The sequence below is a fragment of the Gigantopelta aegis genome, chromosome 9 (assembly GCF_016097555.1).
Source record: "Gigantopelta aegis isolate Gae_Host chromosome 9, Gae_host_genome, whole genome shotgun sequence".
Taxonomy (NCBI): domain Eukaryota; kingdom Metazoa; phylum Mollusca; class Gastropoda; order Neomphalida; family Peltospiridae; genus Gigantopelta; species Gigantopelta aegis.
In genome coordinates, this window is record NC_054707.1 from 21,533,488 (window position 1) to 21,557,605 (window position 24,118).

General features: G+C 39.3%; 3 protein-coding genes across 6 annotated transcripts in view; all 3 read left to right on the forward strand.

Moving 5' to 3' along the window:
• LOC121380377 (deoxyribonuclease-1-like 2) overlaps positions 1-11,772 on the forward strand; it is a 79,022-nt gene extending 67,250 nt beyond the window's left edge. For all 4 annotated transcript variants that reach the window (XM_041509163.1, XM_041509162.1, XM_041509165.1 and 1 more), the window contains exons 3-8: positions 1,913-2,001; positions 3,309-3,398; positions 5,274-5,496; positions 9,319-9,470; positions 10,408-10,498; positions 11,659-11,772. In XM_041509163.1, the coding sequence (XP_041365097.1) occupies positions 1,913-2,001; positions 3,309-3,398; positions 5,274-5,496; positions 9,319-9,470; positions 10,408-10,498; positions 11,659-11,709 (696 nt within the window). In that variant the 3' untranslated portion in view covers positions 11,710-11,772. The remainder of the gene's footprint in view (positions 1-1,912; positions 2,002-3,308; positions 3,399-5,273; positions 5,497-9,318; positions 9,471-10,407; positions 10,499-11,658) is intronic.
• A 430-nt stretch (positions 11,773-12,202) lies between these two features.
• LOC121380379 lies at positions 12,203-19,259 on the forward strand. Its single transcript, XM_041509168.1, has 6 exons — positions 12,203-12,330; positions 14,150-14,260; positions 14,500-14,564; positions 17,119-17,191; positions 17,605-17,760; positions 19,039-19,259. Exons 1-6 carry the CDS (start codon positions 12,265-12,267, stop codon positions 19,135-19,137), a joined length of 570 nt encoding a protein of 189 aa, XP_041365102.1. The 5' UTR covers positions 12,203-12,264; the 3' UTR covers positions 19,138-19,259.
• Positions 19,260-22,898: 3,639 nt separating this feature from the next.
• Positions 22,899-24,118, forward strand: part of LOC121381495 (calpain-8-like) — a 25,495-nt gene continuing 24,275 nt past the window's right edge. The window contains exon 1 of the mRNA XM_041510815.1: positions 22,899-23,011. Coding sequence (XP_041366749.1) covers positions 22,899-23,011 — 113 coding nt within the window. The remainder of the gene's footprint in view (positions 23,012-24,118) is intronic.

Below are 24,118 nucleotides of genomic sequence, written 5' to 3' on the forward strand. Positions count from 1 at the left end.
CAAATGTGTTACAGGTTTGTAGATTAACTAAACTTAGTGTTAATTTTCATGGGTTGAAACTAGAGTCTGTCCCTTTAACTAAACTTAGTGTTAATTTTCATGGGTTGAAACTAGAGTCTGTCCCTTTAACTAAACTTAGTGTTAATTTTCATGGGTTGAAACTAGGGTCTGTCCCTTTAACTAAACTTAGTGTTAATTTTCATGGGTTGAAACTAGAGTCTGTCCCTTTAACTAAACTTAGTGTTAATTTTCATGGGTTGAAACTAGGGTCTGTCCCTTTAACTAAACTTAGTGTTAATTTTCATGGGTTGAAACTAGAGTCTGTCCCTTTAACTAAACTTAGTGTTAATTTTCATGGGTTGAAACTAGAGTCTGTCCCTTTAACTAAACTTAGTGTTAATTTTCACGGGTTGAAACTAGAGTCTGTCCCTTTAAATGTGCAATCCTGAGTGTTCTACCATTTCAATGTGTTTCCAACAAACATAGCCTCACTGACTACTAATATTTTATACTAAAGAACAAAAGAAATGCAGATATTAATTTAGTTTTGTTTAACATGCTTGTATTTACAATCATTAAGCTTGAATCCCATTATGTTTGTGTTATCATTGTCAAAGGAAATGTTTTATTTAACGACGCACTAAACACATTTTATTTACGGTTATCTGGCGCCGAGTTATCATTGTCAAAGTCTTGTGAACATTCGTGGCCCATTTAGACAGTCTATTTACCGTTAGTCCTTCCCACCAAGGAACGTCGTTTTCTTACTATAGTATGTACCACACAAGTTATTTATTTCTGAGCCGATTGTTTTCTAAATTGCCCACAAAAATAGTGCTTTTTTTCAAAACGTTTATTTTTCTTCATACGTGAAATCAAACTGAAATTATTTTTTAAAACCCCCAAAACAAACAAACAAACAAACAAAAAACAACAAAAACCAACCCAATGTTAATGGAGGCTGGGAAGGACTATAGTTAATTGTATCATAATATATGTGCATATAAAATATCCCTTGCTGCTAATCGAAAAGAGTAGCCCATGACGTGGCGACAGCGGGTTTCCGTTCTCAATATCTGTGTGGTCCTTAACCATATGTCTGACGCTATATCACCGAAATAAAATGTGTTGAGTGCGTCGTTAAATAAAGCATTTCCTTTTATCTCTTGTTTTGTCATCTTAATGTTTTTAGAAGCGCAAACGTCATTTTGTTTCCTAGTGTTTATTTTGTTTTCGTACATACGAAGTTACTATGAGGAAAAATCCATTTTGGTCTATCACAAACAACATGATGACTAGAATCACCATACAAATGGCTACTGTAACATGTTTTTGCTCTTTGTAACAAACAGATTACAACAACGCATACGCATGTCACAGTAGCAATACACGTTACCATATCAACTCACATGTTACTGTTACTATAACGACAAACATATTATAGTAGCAGCAAACATGCTATAGTAGCAATGTCCTAGTACTTTAACTTATAGGATTGACTGCGAGGTTTGTAGTCCCCAAACATGCAGTCGGTTAATTGAATATATCATCATTTTAAAGAATGCCTTGATGGCCGAACGATTAACATGGTGGTCTGGCAATTGCAGGCAAATCAGTGTCATAGGTTCAAATCCCAATGTTCATAAAACTCAGTTTGTGAGGCCAGAAATGATTTTATTCCCTGAACTAGTGCTACTAATAGCTTTATAAATGTATTATGCTTAACTTCTATGTTTTAGATTGTAAGCGGGTACGATGTCATTGTTCCCCTGAGCTACTGTTACTAATATCTATATAATTATTATGTTTAATTTCTATATTTCAAATTGTAAGCGGGTATGATGTCATTCTTCCCTGATCTACTGTTACTAATATCTATATAATTATTATGTTTAATTTCTTTATATTTCAGATTGTAAGCGGGTATGATATCATTCTTCTCCAAGAGGTTCGAGATAAGGACGAAAGCTCACTAGTTACATTAAGAAATATGCTACAAAGGTAAACCATTTATAATACGATTCCATATTACGGATTTCTTTAAATGTAAATAAGATCGAAATATATTAGTGAATTGAATCGTACATATCTAGACAAGTAAATATTTCATAATTTTTTGTTGGTATTCCTTGTGAGTATAAATACTGTCATATCCGCTTCTGAATAAAAGGTAAAATTTGTTTTATTTAACGACACCACTAGAGCATATTGATTAATTAACACTCGGCTATTGGATGTCAAACATTTGGTAATTCTGACACAGTCTTACGGGGAAACCTGCTACATTTTTTTTATTAGCAGCAAGGTATCTTTATAATGTACTCCCCCCTCCCCCACAGACAGGACAGCACATACCACACCCTTTAATATATCAGTGGCTGGGAACTGATAGGGGCAGGGGGGGGGGACCAATTAGAGATTGGGTTCACTGACGGGATTCGATACTGCTACCAAAGCATCTCAGGCGATCACTCTACCGACTAAGCTAGATCTCACTCCTCTTTCCAAATCAACGAAAGAAAGAATGTTTAACGACACCCCAGCACAAAAATACATATCGGTTATTGGGTGTCAAACAAGGGTATATATATGAATATATGAATATACTTATTTACATTAAAAATAAAAATAAAATAATTATGTAAACCCACAGTGGTAAGAGCTGTGGGAAAAAGTATAACTCAATACAAACATCAAGGTTATTATATTTTAAAACTTTATATAGAAAGAAAGAAAGAAATGTTTTATTTAACGACGCACTCAACACATTTTATTTACGGTTATATGGCGTCAGACATATGGTTAAGGACCACACAGATTTTGAGAGGAAACCCGCTGTCGCCACTACATGGGCTACTCTTCCGATTAGCAGCAAAGGATCTTTTATTTGCGCTTCCCACAGGCAGGATAGCACAAACCATGGCCTTTGTTGAACCAGTTATGGATCACTGGTCGGTGCAAGTGGTTTACACCTACCCATTGAGCCTTGCGGAGCACTCACTCAGGGTTTGGAGTCGGTATCTGGATTAAAAATCCCATGCCTTGACTGGGATCCGAACCCAGTACCTACCAGCCTGTAGACCGATGGCCTACCACGACGCCACCGAGGCCGGTAAAACTTTATATAGAGATCAAAATGTTTTGAAAATCATAATTACACTCTATTACCAATAAAACTTTTTTTGTGAAATTAATAGTTCTCTTAAAAACAGATTTTAGAGAAGGAAATTACAAAGCTAAAACATTTTATTTAGAGAAATGACAATAGAACAGATTCGTAAGTCGTATTTTTACTCATTTTCCTTCAGCGACTTGCCAGATAAGAAGTTTCAGTTTGTGGCCAGTTGGCCCCTGGGGAGAAGTTCACAATACAAAGAGCAGTATGCGTATTTTTACAGGTAAGGTGTTAAAGGGACCGAGCATGTTTATAAATACATTAAACAAACACAACTATATGACCAATGAAACGTTTTCTCGTGGTGTGGAATCACACTATAAATATTGATTTTTTAACCCCTGAACAAGTGCGTTATATGACTTTTCAAAATTACAAATATCAAAATATGAAAAACACTAAAACAGTATGACCAAAACAAATATGCGCCGGGAACTCATACAGAATACCCCACATCTGCTTAATCAAATAAAAAAATATTGTGTTTGTTTGTTTATTTGTTATTTATTTTGCTAGAAAATGCAGCATTCTGACAGTGCTCAGCTCTAACTCCAGATATTCCAATACCTGAAAAAATTATCAGAATATTTCGAATACCAAATTAGCGAGCGAATATTCGAATTTTCGGACCGAACACTAATGCATATATTCAAGGATCTATACATACGTACATGCAAACATGTATATAGACCACTAAATATTAAACAAAAATATAATTATAAAGGGCGCTGAAATGAGTACCTTGTGTGGCCACCAGCAGCAGCAATCACTACGCGACATCTCCTTGGCATAAACTGAATGCGTCTCTGAATCCGGGAACGTGGACTCCTAGCCCATTCTTCCTGCAGTGCATGTGACGGTGTTGCGGAAGCGTCTGAGGCTCCGGGTCACGCTGTCTTACACGTCTGTCCAGTTCGTCCCATAGATGTTCAATGGAGTTGAGATCTGGCGATCTTGATGGCCATGGCAGCATATTAATGTTCTCATTCTGTAGGAAATCCATTGTTACACGTGCCGTATGCGGCTTGGCATTGTCCTGCTGAAAAAGTTCTCTCTGTCGATCCAAAATGGGAAGCATGTGACGGCGAAGCATTTTATCCATGTAGCGTACAGCTGTCAGGTTGCCTTGTACGAACACAAGTTCACTTCTGCCGGTGTATGAGATGGTTCCCCACATCATGACACTCCCTCCACCAAATCTGTCAACTTGGGCGACGCAGTTGTGGGCAAAACGTTCATTGCGGCGTCTGTAAACACGTTGTCGTCCATCACGTCGCTGCAGAAAGAAACGTGACTCGTTGCTAAACCATACTCGCCGCCAGTTTTCCAAGTTCCACCCCTGTACATTCGTGCACCAGCGAACACGTAAATGTCGATGTTGCCGTCGCAGGACGAGGCCAACATACGGTCTCCTAACCCGTAAACCAGCTTCTCGAAGTCGGTTTTGAATTGTTTGTGCAGACACCCTTCTCAAACCAGGTATGCGTCCAGCAGTGTTCGTTGCTGTGGCAGTTCGGTGACGCAAGTGCAGAACCCGGATGTAGCGATCTTGTGCTGCAGTTGTTATGGGAGGTCTTCCATTTCTGGGCCGGTCTTCAGCTGATTGAAACTGCTGGTACCTGTCCCAGAGACGTGAAATGGTGCTCTGATGGACGTTCGTGTGGCGTGCGACTGCTGACTGCGATTCACCAAACTGGAGGCAGCCTATTGCAATACAGGCTTAGTCTTGGCATTTTGTAACTCGTCTACGTCGAAATGGAAATGAGGCATCACTGCGAGCATTGCAGCTTTAAATACCCATCACTACACCAATCTTTTCCCCGAGTTTTACGTGCATTCCCAAAATCTGACTATTTCACGCCGATTTCCTGCAATTGTCGCACAACGTACGTTAAATTTGTTTTAGGGTGCATTTGGGCATGCTGTCCCATTCCAAGAACATTAACAAACATGGTCATTCAGCAACATTGTACAAAAAAACAAACGATATTTTTTTTTAAATCAAACACTTTTCTTCTTTCCCTATCACCTATGCCTTTCTTTTTTGTCATAATCTGGTATAAACTCTATTTTTTTTAATATATATTAAATTTCCTAGGACAAAAACGGTGACAATTATTGACACATACCAGTTTAATGACACCAACTACGGAGACGTGTTTGAGAGAGAACCGTTCAGTGTGTTTGTACGAGTGGCCTCTAAAGAGAGGTCGTTGGAACTGGCCCTTATTGGACTACACGCCCAACCCACCAACGCCATGGCCGAAATCAACGCTTTAGATCACGTGGTTCTTGCCGTGCTGGCCAGATGGCAACCAAAGGTAATTAATTTAATATTCAGGATCTGTTAAAGGTGGATGTGGGTATTGGTGTGCGGAGGGGGGAGGGAGGGGAGAGGGGGTTGGAGGGGAGAGGGGGGACTGGCAGGAGAGTTCGGTAACCCGGGATTCAACTTTAAAAGGATAGGAATGGAAATTAGATATTAAGGAATGGAATGGAAATTAGATATTAAGGAATGGAATGGAAATTAGATATTAAGGAATGGAATGGAAATTAGATATTAAGGAATGTTTGGGCTTTTTTAACGACACATAATCACTTTGGTTATTCCACTAATACTAAATGTATACAATTTTGCCAACCTATCCCCCCTTCAAAATAATGAGGCACCTCCTGTTGCGCGATAAGTTCTCTTCTAAGGCCATCACTATTTTTACTGTCAACAGCAATTTTTACAAACTCTGTTGTATTTAGAATCGGGTAAAACAATGGTTTTTGTTTACAAAATTTAAATTTGTAAAGTCTGTATATTCTCTTTATATAATATTTTAATTAGTTCTACAACGTTTGTCTTATAGTTTAGATTTAATAGAGCTTTGTACAGCATTTTAAATTTGGCACAACATCCTTACGTTTTATCCGTAATCTGGTATAATGCTATTAGGCCTACATTGATTTTATACATTTGTATTTTGTTATTTAATAGAAATCTCTATTTTGTACTTAGAATCTGGTACCATGTTTGTTGTTTCTGTAAACTCTGTATGTTCTATTTAGAATCTGGTATAAGCTCTATTTATATAAAATCTGATATGAACTCTATGTTTATTCATAATCTGGTATAAACCGTATGTTTATTCCTGGTACAAACTATATGTCTATTTACAATCTAGTACACACTCTGTCTATTCAGAATCTGGTATAAACTCTGTTTATTCAAAACTGGAATACACTCTATGTCTATTCAGAATATGGTACAAACTCTATGTCTACTCAGAATCTGGTATAACCCACTGGCCTCAGTGGCGTCGTGGTTAGGCCATCGGTCTACAGGCTGGTAGGTACTGGGTTCGGAAAGAGTAGCCCATGTAATGGCGATAGCAGGTTTTCTCTCAAAATCTGTGTGGTCCTTAACCATATGTCTGATGCCCTATAACCGTTAATAAAATGTGTTGGGTGCGTCGTTAAATAAAACATTTCTTTAATTTCTTTCTGGTATAACCTATGTGTATTTAGAATCTAGTATAAACTCTATGTCTATTCACAATCTTGTACACACTCTATGTCTATTCAGAATATGATCTAAACTGTATGTATATTCACAATCTTGTACACACTCTATGTCTACTCAGAATATGGTCGAAACTGTATGTATATTCAGAATCTGGTATAAATTCTATGTCTATTCAGAATATGATCTAAACTATATGTCTATTCAGAATCTGGTCGAAACTGTATGTATATTCAGAATCTGGTATAAACTCTATGTCTATTCAGAATCTTGTACACACTCTACGTCCATTCAGAATCTGGTATAAACTCTATGTCTATTCAGAATCTTGTACACACTCTACGTCCATTCAGAATCTGGTATAAACTCTGTCTATTCAGAATCTGGTACAAACTCTATGTCTATTTACAATCTGGTACAAACTCTATGTCTATTCAGAATCTGGCACAAACTTTATGTCTATTCAGTATCTGGTACAAACTCTGTCTATTCAGAATCTGGCATTATCTGTCTGTCTATTCAGAATCTGGTACAAACTCTCTGTCTATTCAGAATTTGGTACAAGCTCTCTGTTTATTCAGAATCTGGTACAAGCTCTCTGTCTATTCAGAATCTGGTACAAGCTCTCTGTTTATTCAGAATCTGGTACAAGCTCTCTGTTTATTCAGAATCTGGCATTATCTCTCTGTCTATTCAGAATCTGGCACAAATTCTATGTCTATTCAGACTCTGGCACAAATTCTATGTCTATTCAGAATCTAGTACAAACTCTATGTCTGTTCAGAATCTGGTACAAAGTATCTGTCTATTCAGAATCTGGCACAAGCTCTCTGTCTATTCAGAATCTGGTACAAACTCTCTGTTTATTCAGAATCTGGTACAAACTCTATGTCTATTCAGAATCTGGTACAAACTCTGTTTATTTAGAATCTGGTACAAACTCTCTGTCTATTCAGAATTTGGTACAAGCTCTCTGTTTATTCAGAATCTGGTACAAGCTCTCTGTCTATTCAGAATCTGGTACAAGCTCTCTGTTTCTTCAGAATCTGGTACAAGCTCTCTGTTTATTCAGAATCTGGCATTATCTCTCTGTCTATTCAGAATCTGGCACAAATTCTATGTCTATTCAGAATCTAGTACAAACTCTATGTCTGTTCAGAATCTGGTACAAAGTATCTGTCTATTCAGAATCTGGTACAAGCTCTCTGTCTATTCAGAATATGGTACAAACTCTGTTTATTCAGAATCTGGCATTATCTCTCTGTCTATTCAGAATCTGGTACAAACTCTCTGTTTATTCAGAATCTGGTACAAACTCTCTGTCTATTCAGAATCTATTACAAACTCTGTTTATTTAGAATCTGGTACAAGCTCTCTGTCTATTCAGAATCTGGTACAAGCTCTCTGTGTATTCAGAATCTGGTACAAGCTCTCTGTTTATTCAGAATCTTGGACAAACTCTATGTCTATTCAGAATCTGGTACAAGTTCTCTGTCTATTCAGAATCTGGTACAAACACTATGTCTATTCAGAATCTGGTACAAACTCTATGTCTATTCAGAATCTGGTACAAACTCTATGTCTATTCAGAATCTGGTACAAACTCTATGTTTATTTAGAATCTGGTACAAGCTCTCTGTCTATTCAGAATCTGGTACAAGCTCTCTGTGTATTCAGAATCTGGTACAAGCTCTCTGTCTATTCAGAATCTGGTACAAACACTATGTCTATTCAGAATCTGGTACAAACTCTATGTCTATTCAGAATCTGGTACAAACTCTATGTCTATTCAGAATCTGGTACAAACTCTATGTTTATTTAGAATCTGGTACAAGCTCTCTGTCTATTCAGAATCTGGTACAAGCTCTCTGTCTATTCAGAATCCGGTACAAACTCTATGTCTATTCAGAATCTATTACAAACTCTGTTTATTTAGAATCTGGTACAAGCTCTCTGTCTATTCAGAATCTGGTACAAGCTCTCTGTGTATTCAGAATCTGGTACAAGCTCTCTGTTTATTCAGAATCTTGGACAAACTCTATGTCTATTCAGAATCTGGTACAAGTTCTCTGTCTATTCAGAATCTGGTACAAACACTATGTCTATTCAGAATCTGGTACAAACTCTATGTCTATTCAGAATCTGGTACAAACTCTATGTCTATTCAGAATCTGGTACAAACTCTATGTTTATTTAGAATCTGGTACAAGCTCTCTGTCTATTCAGAATCTGGTACAAGCTCTCTGTGTATTCAGAATCTGGTACAAGCTCTCTGTCTATTCAGAATCTGGTACAAACACTATGTCTATTCAGAATCTGGTACAAACTCTATGTCTATTCAGAATCTGGTACAAACTCTATGTCTATTCAGAATCTGGTACAAACTCTATGTTTATTTAGAATCTGGTACAAGCTCTCTGTCTATTCAGAATCTGGTACAAGCTCTCTGTCTATTCAGAATCCGGTACAAACTCTATGTCTATTCAGAATCTGGTACAAACTTTATGTCTATGCAGAATCTGGTACAAACTCTATGTCTATTCAGAATCTAGTACAAACTATATGTCTATGCAGAATCTGGTACAAACTCTATGTCTATTCAGAATCTAGTACAAACTCTATGTCTATTCAGAATCTGGTGGTGTTGGGTGATCTGAACGCGGACTGTAGGTACGCCAAGGAAGCGGACCTGGACGCGACGTCGGTGTTTACGGATTTCACACCCCTCATTGGCCACGACGCCGACACTACTGTCAAAACGTCAACTACGTGTGCCTATGATAGGTTAGTTTAACAAAAAAATCGATCTCCACTGACGAGATTCGAATGTTTTTCCGCGTATGATTATATGAGTATGTAATTGAAATGCCTATGAATAGTTCTACATTAAACAAACCGTAGCTTACAAAATTAATGTTTTGTTATTGTAATTAAATGGGCAATAATAAGAATCAATCACCGTTGTGAGGTGTAGATAAGGCAACTCCAAGCCTCGGGACAAAATGGCGGCGAGATGTAGCTCAGTAGTACAGCGCTCGCCTGATGCGCGATCGATCTGGGATCGAATCCCGTCGGTGGACCAATTGGGCTATTTCTCGTTCCCGCCAGTGCTCCGCAACTGGTGTAACATAGGCCGTGGTATGTACTATTCTGTCTGTGGGATGGTGCATATAAAAGATCCCTTGCTGGTAATCGAAAAGAGTAGCCCATGAAGTGGCGACAGCGGGTTTCCTCTCTCAATATTTGTGTGGTCCTTAACCATATTTCCGACGCTATATAACCGTAAATAAAATGTGTTGAGTGCGTCGTTAAATAAAACATTTCCTTCCTTCCTTCGGGACAAAATATTTTGTAAGGGCCTCGGTAAATAACGTAAAAATCGTGAAAGCGGAGAGTTGACCACCTCTGTCGTGATAGTTGGTAGTCTGAATCTGGCATTAAATATAATTGTTTCGACACTTTGTCAAAAATGAGGAAACCCTCTGCACTGACACAATACTTCCCCTTCCGACAGCAGCAATGTATCTTTTATATATCCTAGGTTTTTCGATAGACAGGGCAGTTCATACCACGGCCTTTGATGTAGCAGTTACGTAGCACTCGATGCGGCAGTAAGAATCACGAATCCATAAGGCGAACGCTCTATCACTGAATTATTTCGGGCTCCTCTTTTATATTTATAGAGAGTTACGATTTCTTGAAAACTGTGATTTCATTTCAGAATCAACGTCCATGGTTCTGAGCTTAAACAAAAGATTATTCAACACGGTGTTGACGACTTTGAAAAGAACATGGGGCTGACAAGTACAGAGGTAATGGATATGATTATAATAGAGGTAGCATTAATGGTTTATCAGTCGTGCCAGATAGATGCATATTGGCATGTATTTATTAATATGGGACTGTCTCTTTGACAAAGTCGTATGGCTAATTACACCAGGAAAAGAGCTTGAAAAGGAAATCTCGAAATATGTGTGGGCAAAAATAACACTTGAAGAAATAAAGAAATGTATTTTAAGCAGTAGAAAATAGATATGGGTTGCAGAAAAAGAAAATGGTGGGCCAATTGATAATCGGTCTTTAAATGTACAGGATGTTTTGAAGAGGTTCTTATTGGCTTAGCCATTACTATTGTATTTTAGTGGTATTCTGTTAACTGTGCAATTGGGTTAACAATTTCATCATAGGCACTGGCGCTAATTATTAGGCAATTTAAAATATTTTTCGGTTTTACAGCTTTTTTTTTACCTTTAAATTACACGTAACTTACAATGTCTGTCTCAAATTTTACTTGGCTGTTTGTTTTGTTTAACGACACCACTAGAGTGTATGGATTTATTAATCATCGGCTGTTGGATGTCAAATATTTGGTAATTCCCAAATGTTTGATACCCGGTAGTCGATGATTAATGAATCAGTGCGTATTAGATTTCACTACACAGATGCCATCTGCCATTGAAATCCATGTTAAATTGTCCAGCTTCAAATGAAGATTGCCAATAGGGCGGGTTCTCGTTGGCACTGACAACACACACCACTCACATTTTTTTCTATATGGCAGCATCTAGCTAAAGTACCAGTCCGAACAGGTGGTTCATTAACCGATTAATTCCGTCTGTCTCTTGCGCTATACACCAATGTCCAGAAAAGTCAGTGCACAATATTACAAAATAACACGGGCAAAATACAGCCAGAAGACTTACCATTAAACATATATATTGTTTTAATTCTTCCCCAATTCCTAGAAGTGAATATGTGAACCACAACATTTGTCACAATTAGGAACTATAGTGGACGTGATCAATGAACTCTCACCCGGAAGTCAACTGTGTAGTGAGACCTAAAAACTACTAGTCAAAATTACATTTGACATTCAGTAACCTATGAATAATTAATTAGTGTATTTTAGTAGTGTCGTTAAACAGGGTATATTTTAACTCTTAAAACAATTGTTTTATTTATTTATTCTTAGGCTTATGACGTCAGCGACCACTTTCCAGTTGACTTCAGTATCGACGTATAGACGTTAGTGCAAAATGTCAAATAAGACTGAACATGGTGTCACTATTAAAGGCATTGAAAGATCGGTAGTCGTGTCTTCTTTTAATTGCTGTCGATTTGTATGCACTTCTAGTAGTTAAGAAAGAACTGAAAGTCAGAAACATCACACTCTGGCGTTCTCACGATAGTCATTTTAGAATTATTTTTGTTTTATTTTGTTATTTATTTATTTGTTTGTTTATATGTATTTATGTATTTATGTATTTATTTATTTATTTATTTATTCATTTATTTATTCATTTTTTATCATTATTTGTAATTTTAGTATTTATTTTGTTTTGTTTTTTAAATGTTTCCCTCTCCAGATACGTAATAGTTTGTACATCGGTTTACTGGTAAATAAAATAGTAAAACCATTCATTTTCTATACATATAATGAAATGCTGAAAAACATGACATTTTGGGGGCGGAGGGGGTCATTTTATTTTATTTTATTAATATGCATGCAAGACAACACATTTTAGACATTTCTTCGCTAAGATACGGACATAATGGTTGCGTTGGGGAAATATATGTCATGACTATCGATGACGTTATTCTATTATTCGTTACGTCACAGGAAAAGATGTCAGGTGTAAATCGGGTAAGTGATTAGTACGTCTGTCTTATCTTCATATATTCGGGCGGGACGTAGCCCAGTGGGTAAATCGCTAGCTTAATGCGCGGTCGGTCTAGGATCTCTCCCCGTCAATGGGCCGATTGGTCTACTTTTCGTTCCAGACAGCACTCCACAACTGGTATATCAAAGGCCGTGGTATGTGCTATCCTGTCTGCGAGATGGTGCATATAAAAGATCCCTTGCTACTAATGGAAAAATGTAGCGGGTTTCCTCTCTAAGTCTATATGTGAAAATTACCAAATGTTTGACATCCAATAGCTGATGATTAATAAATCAATGTGCTCTAGTGGTGTCGTTAAACAAAACATACATTATCTTTTCATATATTCGGGCGGGAAGTAGCACAGAGACTGGTATACCAAAACCCGTGGTGTGTGTTATCCTGTCTGTGGGATAGTGAATATAAAAGATCCTTTGCTGCATTAGCAAATATGTAGCGGTTGTTCTCTGATGACTACAGGTCAAAATTACAAAATGTTTGACATCCACTAGCCGATGATAAATAAATCAATGTGCTCCAGTGCTGTCGTTGAACAAAACAAAACAAACAAACAAACAAACAAACAAACATACTGTATAGTGAGACCACAAATGGATGTGCAGTATCATCAGTAGTTGGTCCATAGCAAACTGTTAATCCATGGCATTACACATATTTCACATAATTATAATCCAGTCATACAGGCAACATCAGTGGCGTAGCTGGGGGGGGGGGGGGGGGGGCCATGCCCCCAATCCCAGGACATTTTTACCTTTTCGCTTATTAATAGCATTAAAAAGGTTCCTGTGTCATATCCCACTACTCGATATCATTGTTTGCTTGGATGCCAGGTGTCCCCCCCCCCCCCCACCCCCCTCTCAACTCCTGATACAACCTACATTAATTTTAATTTTCTTGTATACTTTGGGCCAAAGGACTTACTACCACAGCCGTTCGGATTCTGGTTGGAGCTTGTAACCAGCCTCGGTGGCGTCGTGGTTAAGCCATCGGACATAAGGCTGGTAGGTACAGGGTTCGCAGCTCGGTACCGGCTCCCACCCACCCAGAGCGAGGTTTAACGACTCAATGAGACCACTACACCCTCTTCTCTCTCACTAACCACTAATACTTAACAATGAACCCACTGTCCTGGACACAGACAGGCCAGACAGCTGAGGTGTGTGTGTGTCCAGGACAGCGTACTTAGTTTGTAGGTGTTTAATTAGTACCCTATATTGCCTGGTAATAATCAAACACATAGAGGGGCGCGACGTAGCCCAGTGGTAAAGCGTTGGTCAGTTTAGGATCGATCCCCGTCGGTGGACCCACTGGGCTATTTCTCGTTCCAGCCAATGCTCCACAACTGGTGTAACAAAGGCTGTGGTATGTACTATCCTGTCTGTGGGATGGTGCATATAAAAGACCCCTTGCTGCTAATCGAAAAGAGTAGCCCATAAAGTGGCGACAGCGGGTTTCCTCTCTCAATATCTATGTGGTCCTTAACCATATGTCTGACGCCATATAACCGTAAATAAAATGTGTTGAGTGCGTCGTTACATAAAACATTTCCTTCCTTCAAACACCTAGGAACTCCAGCCATGACCCGGCCGCCCGTCTGTCTGTCTGTCTGTCTGTCACTCTGTCTGTCTGTCTGTCTGTCTGTTTGTTTGTCTCTCTGTCTGTCTGTCTGTCAGTCTGTATGTTTGTCTGTATGTCTGTTTGTCTCTCTGTCTGTCACTCTGTCTGTCTCTCTGTCTGACGGTCGGTCTGTCTGTTTCTGAAGGTTATTGTTTTATTTTGCAGGACACTTCTGAAGACAAGGATGATCAGTCGTATCGAGAGGTTGACATTATCATTGTGGGAGGTTCCTTCCTTCTTATCATCATCTTCATCGTCATCTGGTTACTGTGCAAGGTACGGTATTGAATTACGAAAGAGAAAAAAAAGAGTCGTTTTGACATATTATATGCACCATCCCACAAATAGCAAATACCACGGTCTTTGATATACCAGTCGTGGTGCACTGGCTAAAACGAGAAATAGCCCAAACCGATCGCGCATCAGGCGGACGCTTTACCACTGGGCTACGTACATCCTGCCCCTACAGGAGAATAAGGAAGCATTAACACAATGTTATTTTCTCTGTATTTTAGATGTCACAAGAAAAAGACGAGCATATCGAACAAGACAGAACGAAACACGAACATATCTGCTGGCAGTAAGTTTTTTCAAACTATATACTACTCAAAAGAATTTAAGGGTCAAAAATTTATAACCAAATAAGTTTCAGAGTGTATTAGATTGATGATGTAAACTACACCAATTTTTTTATTTATTGTTCCATATTTACAAAAAACCACAAATAAACGTCACTGTATACAAGAAAGTCACATGACATGCTGTCAAAGTTGAAGGTTGTCAAACATGGATTTTACACATTAGAACATTCGTTTAATAGTGTGTGAATCCACCCTTGGCGCGAATACACTCGACACATCGTTGCTTCATGCTGTTGATCAGACGTCTGAAGAACTCTTGGGGAATGGCCTGCCACTCTGCCATAAGAAGTTGACCCAGATCATGAAGGTTGGCCGGAGGGGCATGGTTATCCCGAACTCTCCTGCCTAATTCGTCCCAGGCGTGCTCTATTGGGGCCAAGTCAGGCGAATATGCTGGCCAATCCATCCTGGCGATACCTTGTTGTCTGAGAAAGTCCGTTACCACCCTGGCGCGGTGGGGTCTGGCATTGTCATCCTGCAGAACTGCCCCGCCGCCAATCTGCTGAAGGCCTGGGAGAACCAACGGCCGGATAATCTCATTCAGATAGCGGATTCTATTCAGATTGCCATCCACCACATAGAGGGGGGTCCTGTGTGGATAGAGATGCCGCCCCACACCATGACGCTGCCACCACCGAACCGGTGACGTTGTCTAACGTTAACGTCAGCGAAGCGCTCCCCAGGACGTCTGTAGACACGAACCCGACCGTCGTTGAACTGGAGACTAAACCTGGACTCATCAGTGAACATCACTCGACCCCACTGAACACGTTGCCACCGCAGATGAAGCATGCACCAGTGACGTCTGACCGTTCTGTGACGTGGTAGGAGTGGTGGTCGAACAGCCTGGCGACGGCAGCGTAGATTATTGGCTCTCAGACGATTGCGTATGGTTTGATCAGACACTCGAGTTCCAGTCGCAGTCCGCAGATTGTCACGTAATCGGCGTGCAGTGGTTGTGCGTTGACGTAGAGCCATATGGGTGATGTAGCGGTCCTCTCTATTTGTAGTGCTTCGGGGTCTTCCCGAACGTGGACGATTTCGAACAGAATTCGTTGCTTGGTACCGTTGCCACAGTCGGCCAACGACACTCTGACTGACACCAAGTCTCAGAGCAACATTTCTTTGCGTATTGCCATCCTGAAGCCAAGCAATAGCCCTTCCTCGATCTTCGATAGTCAGTTGAAGTCGTACTATTATCGAATTTGGAGTGTGCACCGTACACGAACGCAAGCTCCAATTATACGGAAATTCAGCATTGGGAACATGGAATACACGTGCAAAGCGTGCAAATGAAGCGCTTTGTGAAAAAGCAAGTTATGGGCACTTAGCAGACCTTTCGCTTTCGCCCTAATTTACGTGCAAATGTAAGCATGTTTTCGCCATTAGAACTAGTCGACAGTGTCAATGACAGTGGATTTTAATTCATTTATGGGTTGCTTAGACCCACTTTCGTCAAAATGGAACAATACCATGCGTGGCATTATGGTCTAGCTAATATAATTGACATTCAGAAAATAATGTCGAAAATATCGTCTGACCCTTAAATTCTTTTGAGTAGTATATATATAAATACTTAGGTGGCTATGGTATTAGTCATTGCATAACACTACTTATATTTCACATGATGTGATGGGGGGGGGCTTGGGGGGGGGGGGTGTATAGAAGAAACAACAAGAACTAACGAAGCCGACAATATAATGATAACATTTGTTACTTTATTGAGTATCTTAATATTGTCCGGCTTAGAAAATAATTCTTCATTAAAAGAAATTTAAAAATAATAATACTGATATGTCTTTTCAAATCTTTCTTTGGTAATAACAAGTATAGCAGGTTGACCTCTGTAGTGTTCAAATAGCTCATTGATTTGAAGTTACTTGTAATTTGTTTAGTTCTAAGTGATAACCACTATGCACATGGGTGTGAGTGTGGGTAATTTTTGGCATGCTTCCATCAGAGAACTGTTCAAGCACGCTTGTTGTGGGCACAACCTCTGACTTTGCCAGAGAGTTCTGTTCATGACAGGGAAAGGGGGGGGGGGGGGGGGTGATTTCGAGCTATAGCTTTAAGTTTTGTTTATTATTGGCTAATTAATAAATAACAAAATGTATATATATATATATATATATATATATATATATATTATATATACTTAAGAATAATGCTAAATCTCGTATAAAGACATGCTATTCAGTTTTAAACCCTTACCAACGTTCAACATTGTTTTACCAAATATTGATTATTATTGTGTGTAGATAAAAGTTTCGTAACACATTACCTTGTAAATATGTACACAAATCTCATTTTTAATACAAGAATAACCAAGGTATCATTGCTATCGTTATTAATTTATCGTAATACTGGTGATTGTAGTTATATTGTTATTTATTTTAAATTAATCTTGCATGATCCTTTATTGCATTGTATATTTGAATTTTCAACTAGTAAAATGATTAAGCAATTTACAAAATTATTTTTATTAACTTTCAGTGGCTTTCTACAAAAGCTGCAGGACCATTACCGACAAAAACACGAAGATGAATTAATCAGAATTAGATTGAAGGTAGGTTTTCTATTACAATTATTATGTTATATTATTGTCATAAACCGTTATCCACAATCAGTGCAGGGGTGGGTTGGGGGTTTTGTACATTCTGCCTTTTGTTGGAGGCGTCACTGAAAGAAAGAGAGTGAGAAGGCTAGAGAGAGAGAGAGAGAGAGAGAGAGAGAGAGAGAGACAGACAGACAGACAGACAGACAGACAATCAGACAAAGACAGAGAGATGAGTTAATTTAAAATATTCAACTAAATTTAAAATCTAACTTACATTTAAACTCTGACATCAATTACATCGACACCTACCCATCCATCCCGCGGGAAGAGCAATCAGTCATGCAATCATTATGAAGAACAAAATCAATTTTAATTCACTGTTACTGCAATCTGAATGCGTTTTCTTATTGTCTACTTGTAAGGACTGTTCCTCGTATTCTGTTATTCCGAAGTCTTCAACCTCCCAAATCCAGCTGAAAACCGTACAGTGCGAGGAGTATGACGCCAATACACCGTTATGTAGAGCCGTCAGTGTTGAAACGATCAAAGAATTCCCTGCCAGAAGGAACATATCCAGGGTGTGCTTTTTATTAGTTATTCACTCACTCACCTACCCTAACACCCACCCACCCACCCACTCACTCACTCACTCAGTCAGTCACTCAACCATCCACCCACCCACTCACTCACCCACCCACCCACTCACTCACTCACTCACTCACTCACTCACTCTCACTCACTCACTCACTCACTCACTCACTCACTCACTCACTCACTCACTCACTCACTCACTCACTCACCCACTCACTCATTCGCTCACTTATTCAGGCACCGATATATCTGCCCACTCATAAACCCACCCACTCCCTTCCTCCATCACACTGACCGGCCTCGGTGGCATCGTGGTTAGGCCATCGGTCTACAGGCTGGTAGGTATTGGGTTCGGATCCCAGTCGAGGCATGGGATTTTTAATCCAGATACCGACTCCAAACCCTGAGTGAGTGCTCCGCAAGGCTCATTGGGTAGGTGTAAACCCTTTGCACCGACCAGTGATCCATAACTGGTTCAACAAAGGCCATGGTTTGTGCTGTCCTGCCTGTGGGAAGCGCAAATAAAAGATCCCTTGCTGCCTGTCGTAAAAGAGTAGCCTATGTGGCGACAGCGGATTTCCTCTAAAAAACAGTGTCAGAATGACTATGTGTTTGACGTCCAATAGCTGATGATAAGATAAAAAATCAGTGTGCTCTAGTGGCGTCGTTAAATAAAACAAACTTTACTTTACTTTACCATCACTCAGTGATGCACTCACCCGCCCACACATAAACCCGCCCAAATGTCACTCACCCACAAAACCACTCACTTCCAAATCCTCCCTCTCTACCTCCCACTCACTCACTCGCCCACTCACTCACTCACTCATTGATGCACCCACCCACATACTCATAAACCCACCGAAACCCTGACTCATAAATGCATCTACCCATCCACCTGTCCCGGCCATCCCATACATCTGAAGACCATTAGACTTACGTATTTTTCAAACTATAGACATACATATGGAAGACGAATCAAACAGTGTCACCTAAAACACTTAAATTTTGTTCTACGTTCATTAGATTACTTGTGTGCGTAAATACACTAATCGGTTTATAAGCTTGGGCATTTCTCTTCAACTATGCTTCCTATTGGCCTGTTATATGCACAGATGGGAAGGAATTTGAGAACATAATTTTATAGATATCTTTGCGAAAAAGTAATGTCCTCGCAAATCGCTAAAAATAGGTTGATCTTTCCACCTCAACGTTTGTGCCATGGAGCTGATAAAGAAAGTGTTTGTGTTTTTTACTGTTTACAGAGCCTGGGCGCCACAATGAATCTGTTTAAACATGGACAGTATAGCAAGTACACCTTCCCACCTGATAACGATAGAAACAAATCTGTAAGCAAGGAATAATTCAGCAACCACCTGATGACAATACAAATAAACCGGAAAGCAAGAAACGATTCAGCAACCACCGGATAACGATTAAAAAAACAAACAAGAAACAAACAAGGAATGTAAGCACCTGATAATAATAGAAAGAGATCGGAAACCAAGGAATAATTCAGCAGCCACCTGATAATAATAGAAAGAGATCGGAAACCAAGGAATATAAACAGCAGCCACCTGATAATAATAGAAAGAGATCGTGAACCAAGGAATAATTATTCGGGACACACCAACATTGTGGTGGGGGATTGATGGGCGGCCCCCCCCAACACCCTAACCTGGATCCGCGCCTGTTAAATATATTACTAATCCACTGGTGTTCAATCAATATGTTTGATTTCCATGGTTTTTACTGTCAATGTTATCAATAATAGGTAGTAAAAAGAAGAAACACGAAAGAAAGAAAAAAAAATGAAAAAAAAAAAAAAAAGAATGAAATAAAAACGAAAGAAGAAAAAAAAGGAGAAAAAATAAAGAATACAGAAAAAAAGCATGAAAGAAAATCAAAACCATGTGTTGACATATTTAATTTTTCTAACAATTCATATATAAGTTCTTCACCTACTCCACTTTGCTTGCCAATGTATTCCATAGCCTGATTCAGGGTCGGGACGTAGCTCAGTGGTACAGCGCTCGCCTGATGCGCGATCGATCTAGGATCGATTCCCGTGTCGGTGGGCCCATTGGGCTATTTCTCCTTCCAGCCAGTGCTCCACAACTGGTGTAACAAAAGCCGTGGTATGTACTGTCCTGCCTGTGGGATGATGCATATAGAAGATCCCTTGCTGCTAATCGAAAAGAGTAGCCCATGAAGTGCCGACAGCGGGTTTCATCTCTTAATATTTGTGTGGTCCTTAACCATATGTCTGACGCCATATAACCGTAAACAAAACGTGTTGAGTGCGTCGTTAAGTAAACTATTTCCTTCCATAACCTGCTCCTGTCTACACTGGCTGTGGGCCAAATGTACCTATAGACGAAAACGCCATTGCCGAATCCAAAGGAGGTGGGAGTCATAGGGGTCCCTTTTGAAGTTCCCTATTTTAATTACTGGGGTGTTTTCTTCTCTCTCTCTCTCTCTCTCTCTCTCTCTCTCTCTCTCTCTCTCTCTCTCTCTCTCTCTCTCTCTCTCTCTCTCTCTCTCTCTCTCTCTCTCTTTTTTTTTTTTTTTTTTTTTAATTCATCATCCACAATACACAGCACTGAAAACACGTCTTTGAGCATCTTTATTTAAAAATTAATCAGGGAACATGTCCTCGAACACACACATACACAGACCCCACCCTTTGTGTTAGCGGCCGGGTTCTACCACAGTCAGTCGAGCACTCGCCTTGGGTGCTTCCGTCGTAGGATCGAGCCACCTCAGTGGACCCGTTCTCTGATTATTTTTTTCCCCATCCTAACCAGCGTACCACGACTGGTATATAAAAAGTCGTGGTATGTACTATGCTGTCTGTGGGGAAAGTATATATACTGAACAAAAAAAGAAACTTCCGATTTTTACATATAGTATTTGTTGTGTTAAAGAATTCATTGTGTAATGAAATTATATAGGTAGTATTAGCCTTGAGCTGTATTATCAGGATTCATGAATTTTATCGATTATTTTTGCACTGTTAATCGTCGACAACGTGAAATTCAATTTGCACGTGCACGCATGGTTCGACATGTCCCGTGTAGTATTCGGTCAATTTGTTTTACTTGTCTTACTGACATTGTTGTCAAGTGAACGAAAACGCTTCAAAATTTGTAAAAAAAAAAAAACGTTTTTCACATTGTAGCATTTTTAGTATGCCAAGAATACCCAATTATTTTGTGCAGTATATATATAAAAGATATCTTGCAGCTAATGGAAACCAAACCAAACCAAAATAAAACAAAAACATTACAAAAACGCATAACAAAACAACAACAATAATAATAATAACAACAACAACAACAACAACAACAATAATAACACCACAAAACATACAAACAATAGCAAGAACGAAACTGAATTTTCCATTTTGGTTTGAAAATCTTCCAAATGTTCGTGATCCGTTACATTGTTAATTAGCTACAGTTTATTAACGGATTACATCACCGAGTACATAAGATTGGTAATACATGGTAGCGAGTTGCATATTATATTTATTACCCAAAGATAAGTCATAAAGGGGAAAATAGCTCTTATTACGGACCAATGACAACGTCTTTGTTTTGGGTAGTAAATAATATAATTGCAATAACGTCATCACGATTTGGCCCCAAAATAGGCAATGACGTCACCTGTTTTAAATAAAGGTTCCGATAACGCGCGAATGTTAAATTGTAAAAACAATAGGAAAGTAAAATGTTATGTTATAAAAGAAATCTTTTTATATTCGGATTTTTTTCTTAATGAAGTTATCTATATTACACAATTTGATTTACTGTGTTCGTCATACGGCTTTTGATTCATTGGGTAAGTTATCCTAAACATCCAAACCTGGGCCAATATTTTCGAAGCTACTAGTATCTTAAAGCTATGAAATCGTAAAACCATCGTATGGTGTGACGTCACTACAGTACACGTCATAGTGACGTCATAACTTACGATGACTTTGCGATTTCGTTGGCTAAGATTGCTTCGAAAAAATGGGCCCAGCCTCCATTTTTAGTTGTTTTTATCCTTTATTTTTCTTTCTTTAAATTTCAATGGCATAGGCTGGGGGGGGGGGGGGGGGGGGGGGCGGAGGGGGTGGGGGGGGGGGGGGGGGGGGGGGGGGCGGAGGTCCGGACGGTTATTAATCATCGGCTATTGGATGTCAAACATTTGGTAATTATGATATATTATCTTAGAGAGGAAATCCGCATTTTTTTTTAGCAAGGAATATTTTATATGCAGCATCCCACAGACAGGTTAGCACATACCACGGCCTATGATATACCAATCATGGTGCACTAGCTAGAACGGGACATAACCCAATTGGAATCAATGCTATAGTCCGCCCCATCATTCTATAAATATGTTGGGAGGGGGGGGGGGGGTTGTTGTTTTTGTGTGAATAATTTCAGTTTGGTTTGACGTAAGAAGAAATAGTCCTGCAAACAGGGCGACCTAAATAGGTGGGTACTGGTACCAGCAGGGTAACATTAGTTCACATGGCTAGACTTATTCATTATGGTGTGGGGGATCATGAAACCACCTGATGACACGTTCAAGACTTCATGGCGACCATTTTTCAAGATGGCTGCCGCCATATTAAAGAAAGTCCTATATCTGTCATTTCTTCGCATATTGAGGTGATTTTAATATCAAAACATAAGTTTTGGGCATTGAGGAATATGAAAAACATACTTTGATACCAATTAGATGTATTCTGAACCACTTTTTAAGATGATTTCACAAAAATTAAGCACTTATCACTGTTTTTCTGACACTAATATCATACTAACAATGCTATAAACAGATTTCACTGGAACATGTGATTGAGTTCATTGAAATTTGCTATTTAGAAAATTAAACAATTCTTCCATATAATTTGAAAGCAATGGGTTTAGTTGAAACACGTTTCAGAGTGATCTGGTAGGGTTCAAACCCAGTGACCGTAATCGCACAGCATCTGATATATTATACAAGCTAAGTTCAGTCATGATGTTTTTGGAGATTGTTCTCTCATGACATCTGGTATATTCCTCACACATAATTTCATTTTTGATATTTCCTATAATTGATGAACCTCATCATATCAATTATTTAGTCAATGCCGGAATGTATTCAGAGTAATTATATTCTCTGCCAGTATGATTACGCCTTACAAGATGTGCGCCTTGTAACACCAGACAATTCGGGGATGAGGTATGGGTCAGACTTGAGGTAGAGAAGACTGTTCACGTGCGCGTAGTGGTAGTATATAGCAAACATGTAAGGCATTGATTTGCAGGATCTGTAGGCATAGAAGTCAGGGCGACGAGTAAGGTGGCTGAAGAGAGACTATTTTTAACAGGGGTGGTACATTGTAGATATAGAGGCGCAAGGGCAAGGGAAGCCTCTGCTGGGGATAAGGGGAGTATTAGGGACAGCTCAGTGGTAGGTAGGTGTTCGTGATGTTGCGATAGCTACAAACGGTAAATTTAAAGATAGAGGTGGTTGAATATCCCAGTGTACAGGATTGAGGGCCCCCTAAGGTTTGTCAGGGAAAGGGGTGGGCGTGGGTGGGTGGGCCCAAACTGGAGGTTCAGAGGTAGGGAGTTCTACGGATTCGATTGTGCGCACAAATCATGCAGCCTAAGCCAGTAAGTATTGGCCACGTATCCTCGATGCATATACTGGATTGAGTCCAGTATAGATGACGGATAAAATATGATAAAATATGAAAAGTAAAACCAAAGACCATTCGGTCAGATTGGCGAGTCAATGGTTTGCGAATGGAGGGAACCGTTGTCGACCCGGTCCAGTTGACCTCGGATTGGAGGGTCTTTGAGAGTCAGGTGTACGTGACACCCATCAAGGACAATATGGAGCAACATTAGACTAGCACAGGGGTATGTTGACCATAGGAGAGCACATTATCTCAATAGTTTGAGTGGAAAAAGTGACAGTGGCTGAAGAGGTTGGGTTACCGCAGTATTTGTCTGTTCGACCGTTCAGGTGCATTGTGAGTTGGCCCATGATTGAGTTCATCATGGAGCCTGTCGTGAAGAACGTGTCGTTATTAGTGATCATGCTATGCCACACATCTACTGAACACCAGTGAAAACGCACCAGGGATAATATACAAAAAATTTGGTATATTAATGCACTATAATTATTTGGTAACTTGGGGGGTTGGGGGTGTCAAAGTAAGGGGTTTATCGGTTTAAATGACAACAAACACCGACATCAAACGTCGTAGAATTTCATTCATTAATAAAAACAAGAGAGAAGGTGCAAAACAAAAAGTCAGTAAGTCGTGTGTCCACCTGTAGCATTCATATAGCGTGT

Coding starts and splice junctions, on each gene's coding strand:
- LOC121380379 (XM_041509168.1), top strand. CDS start 12,265: ATGACTATCGATGACGTTATTCTATTATTCGTTACGTCACAGGAAAAG. Junction 12,331..14,149: donor AGATGTCAGGTGTAAATCGG/GTAAGTGATTAG, acceptor TTTATTTTGCAG/GACACTTCTGAAGACAAGGA. Junction 14,565..17,118: donor CACGAACATATCTGCTGGCA/GTAAGTTTTTTC, acceptor ATTAACTTTCAG/TGGCTTTCTACAAAAGCTGC.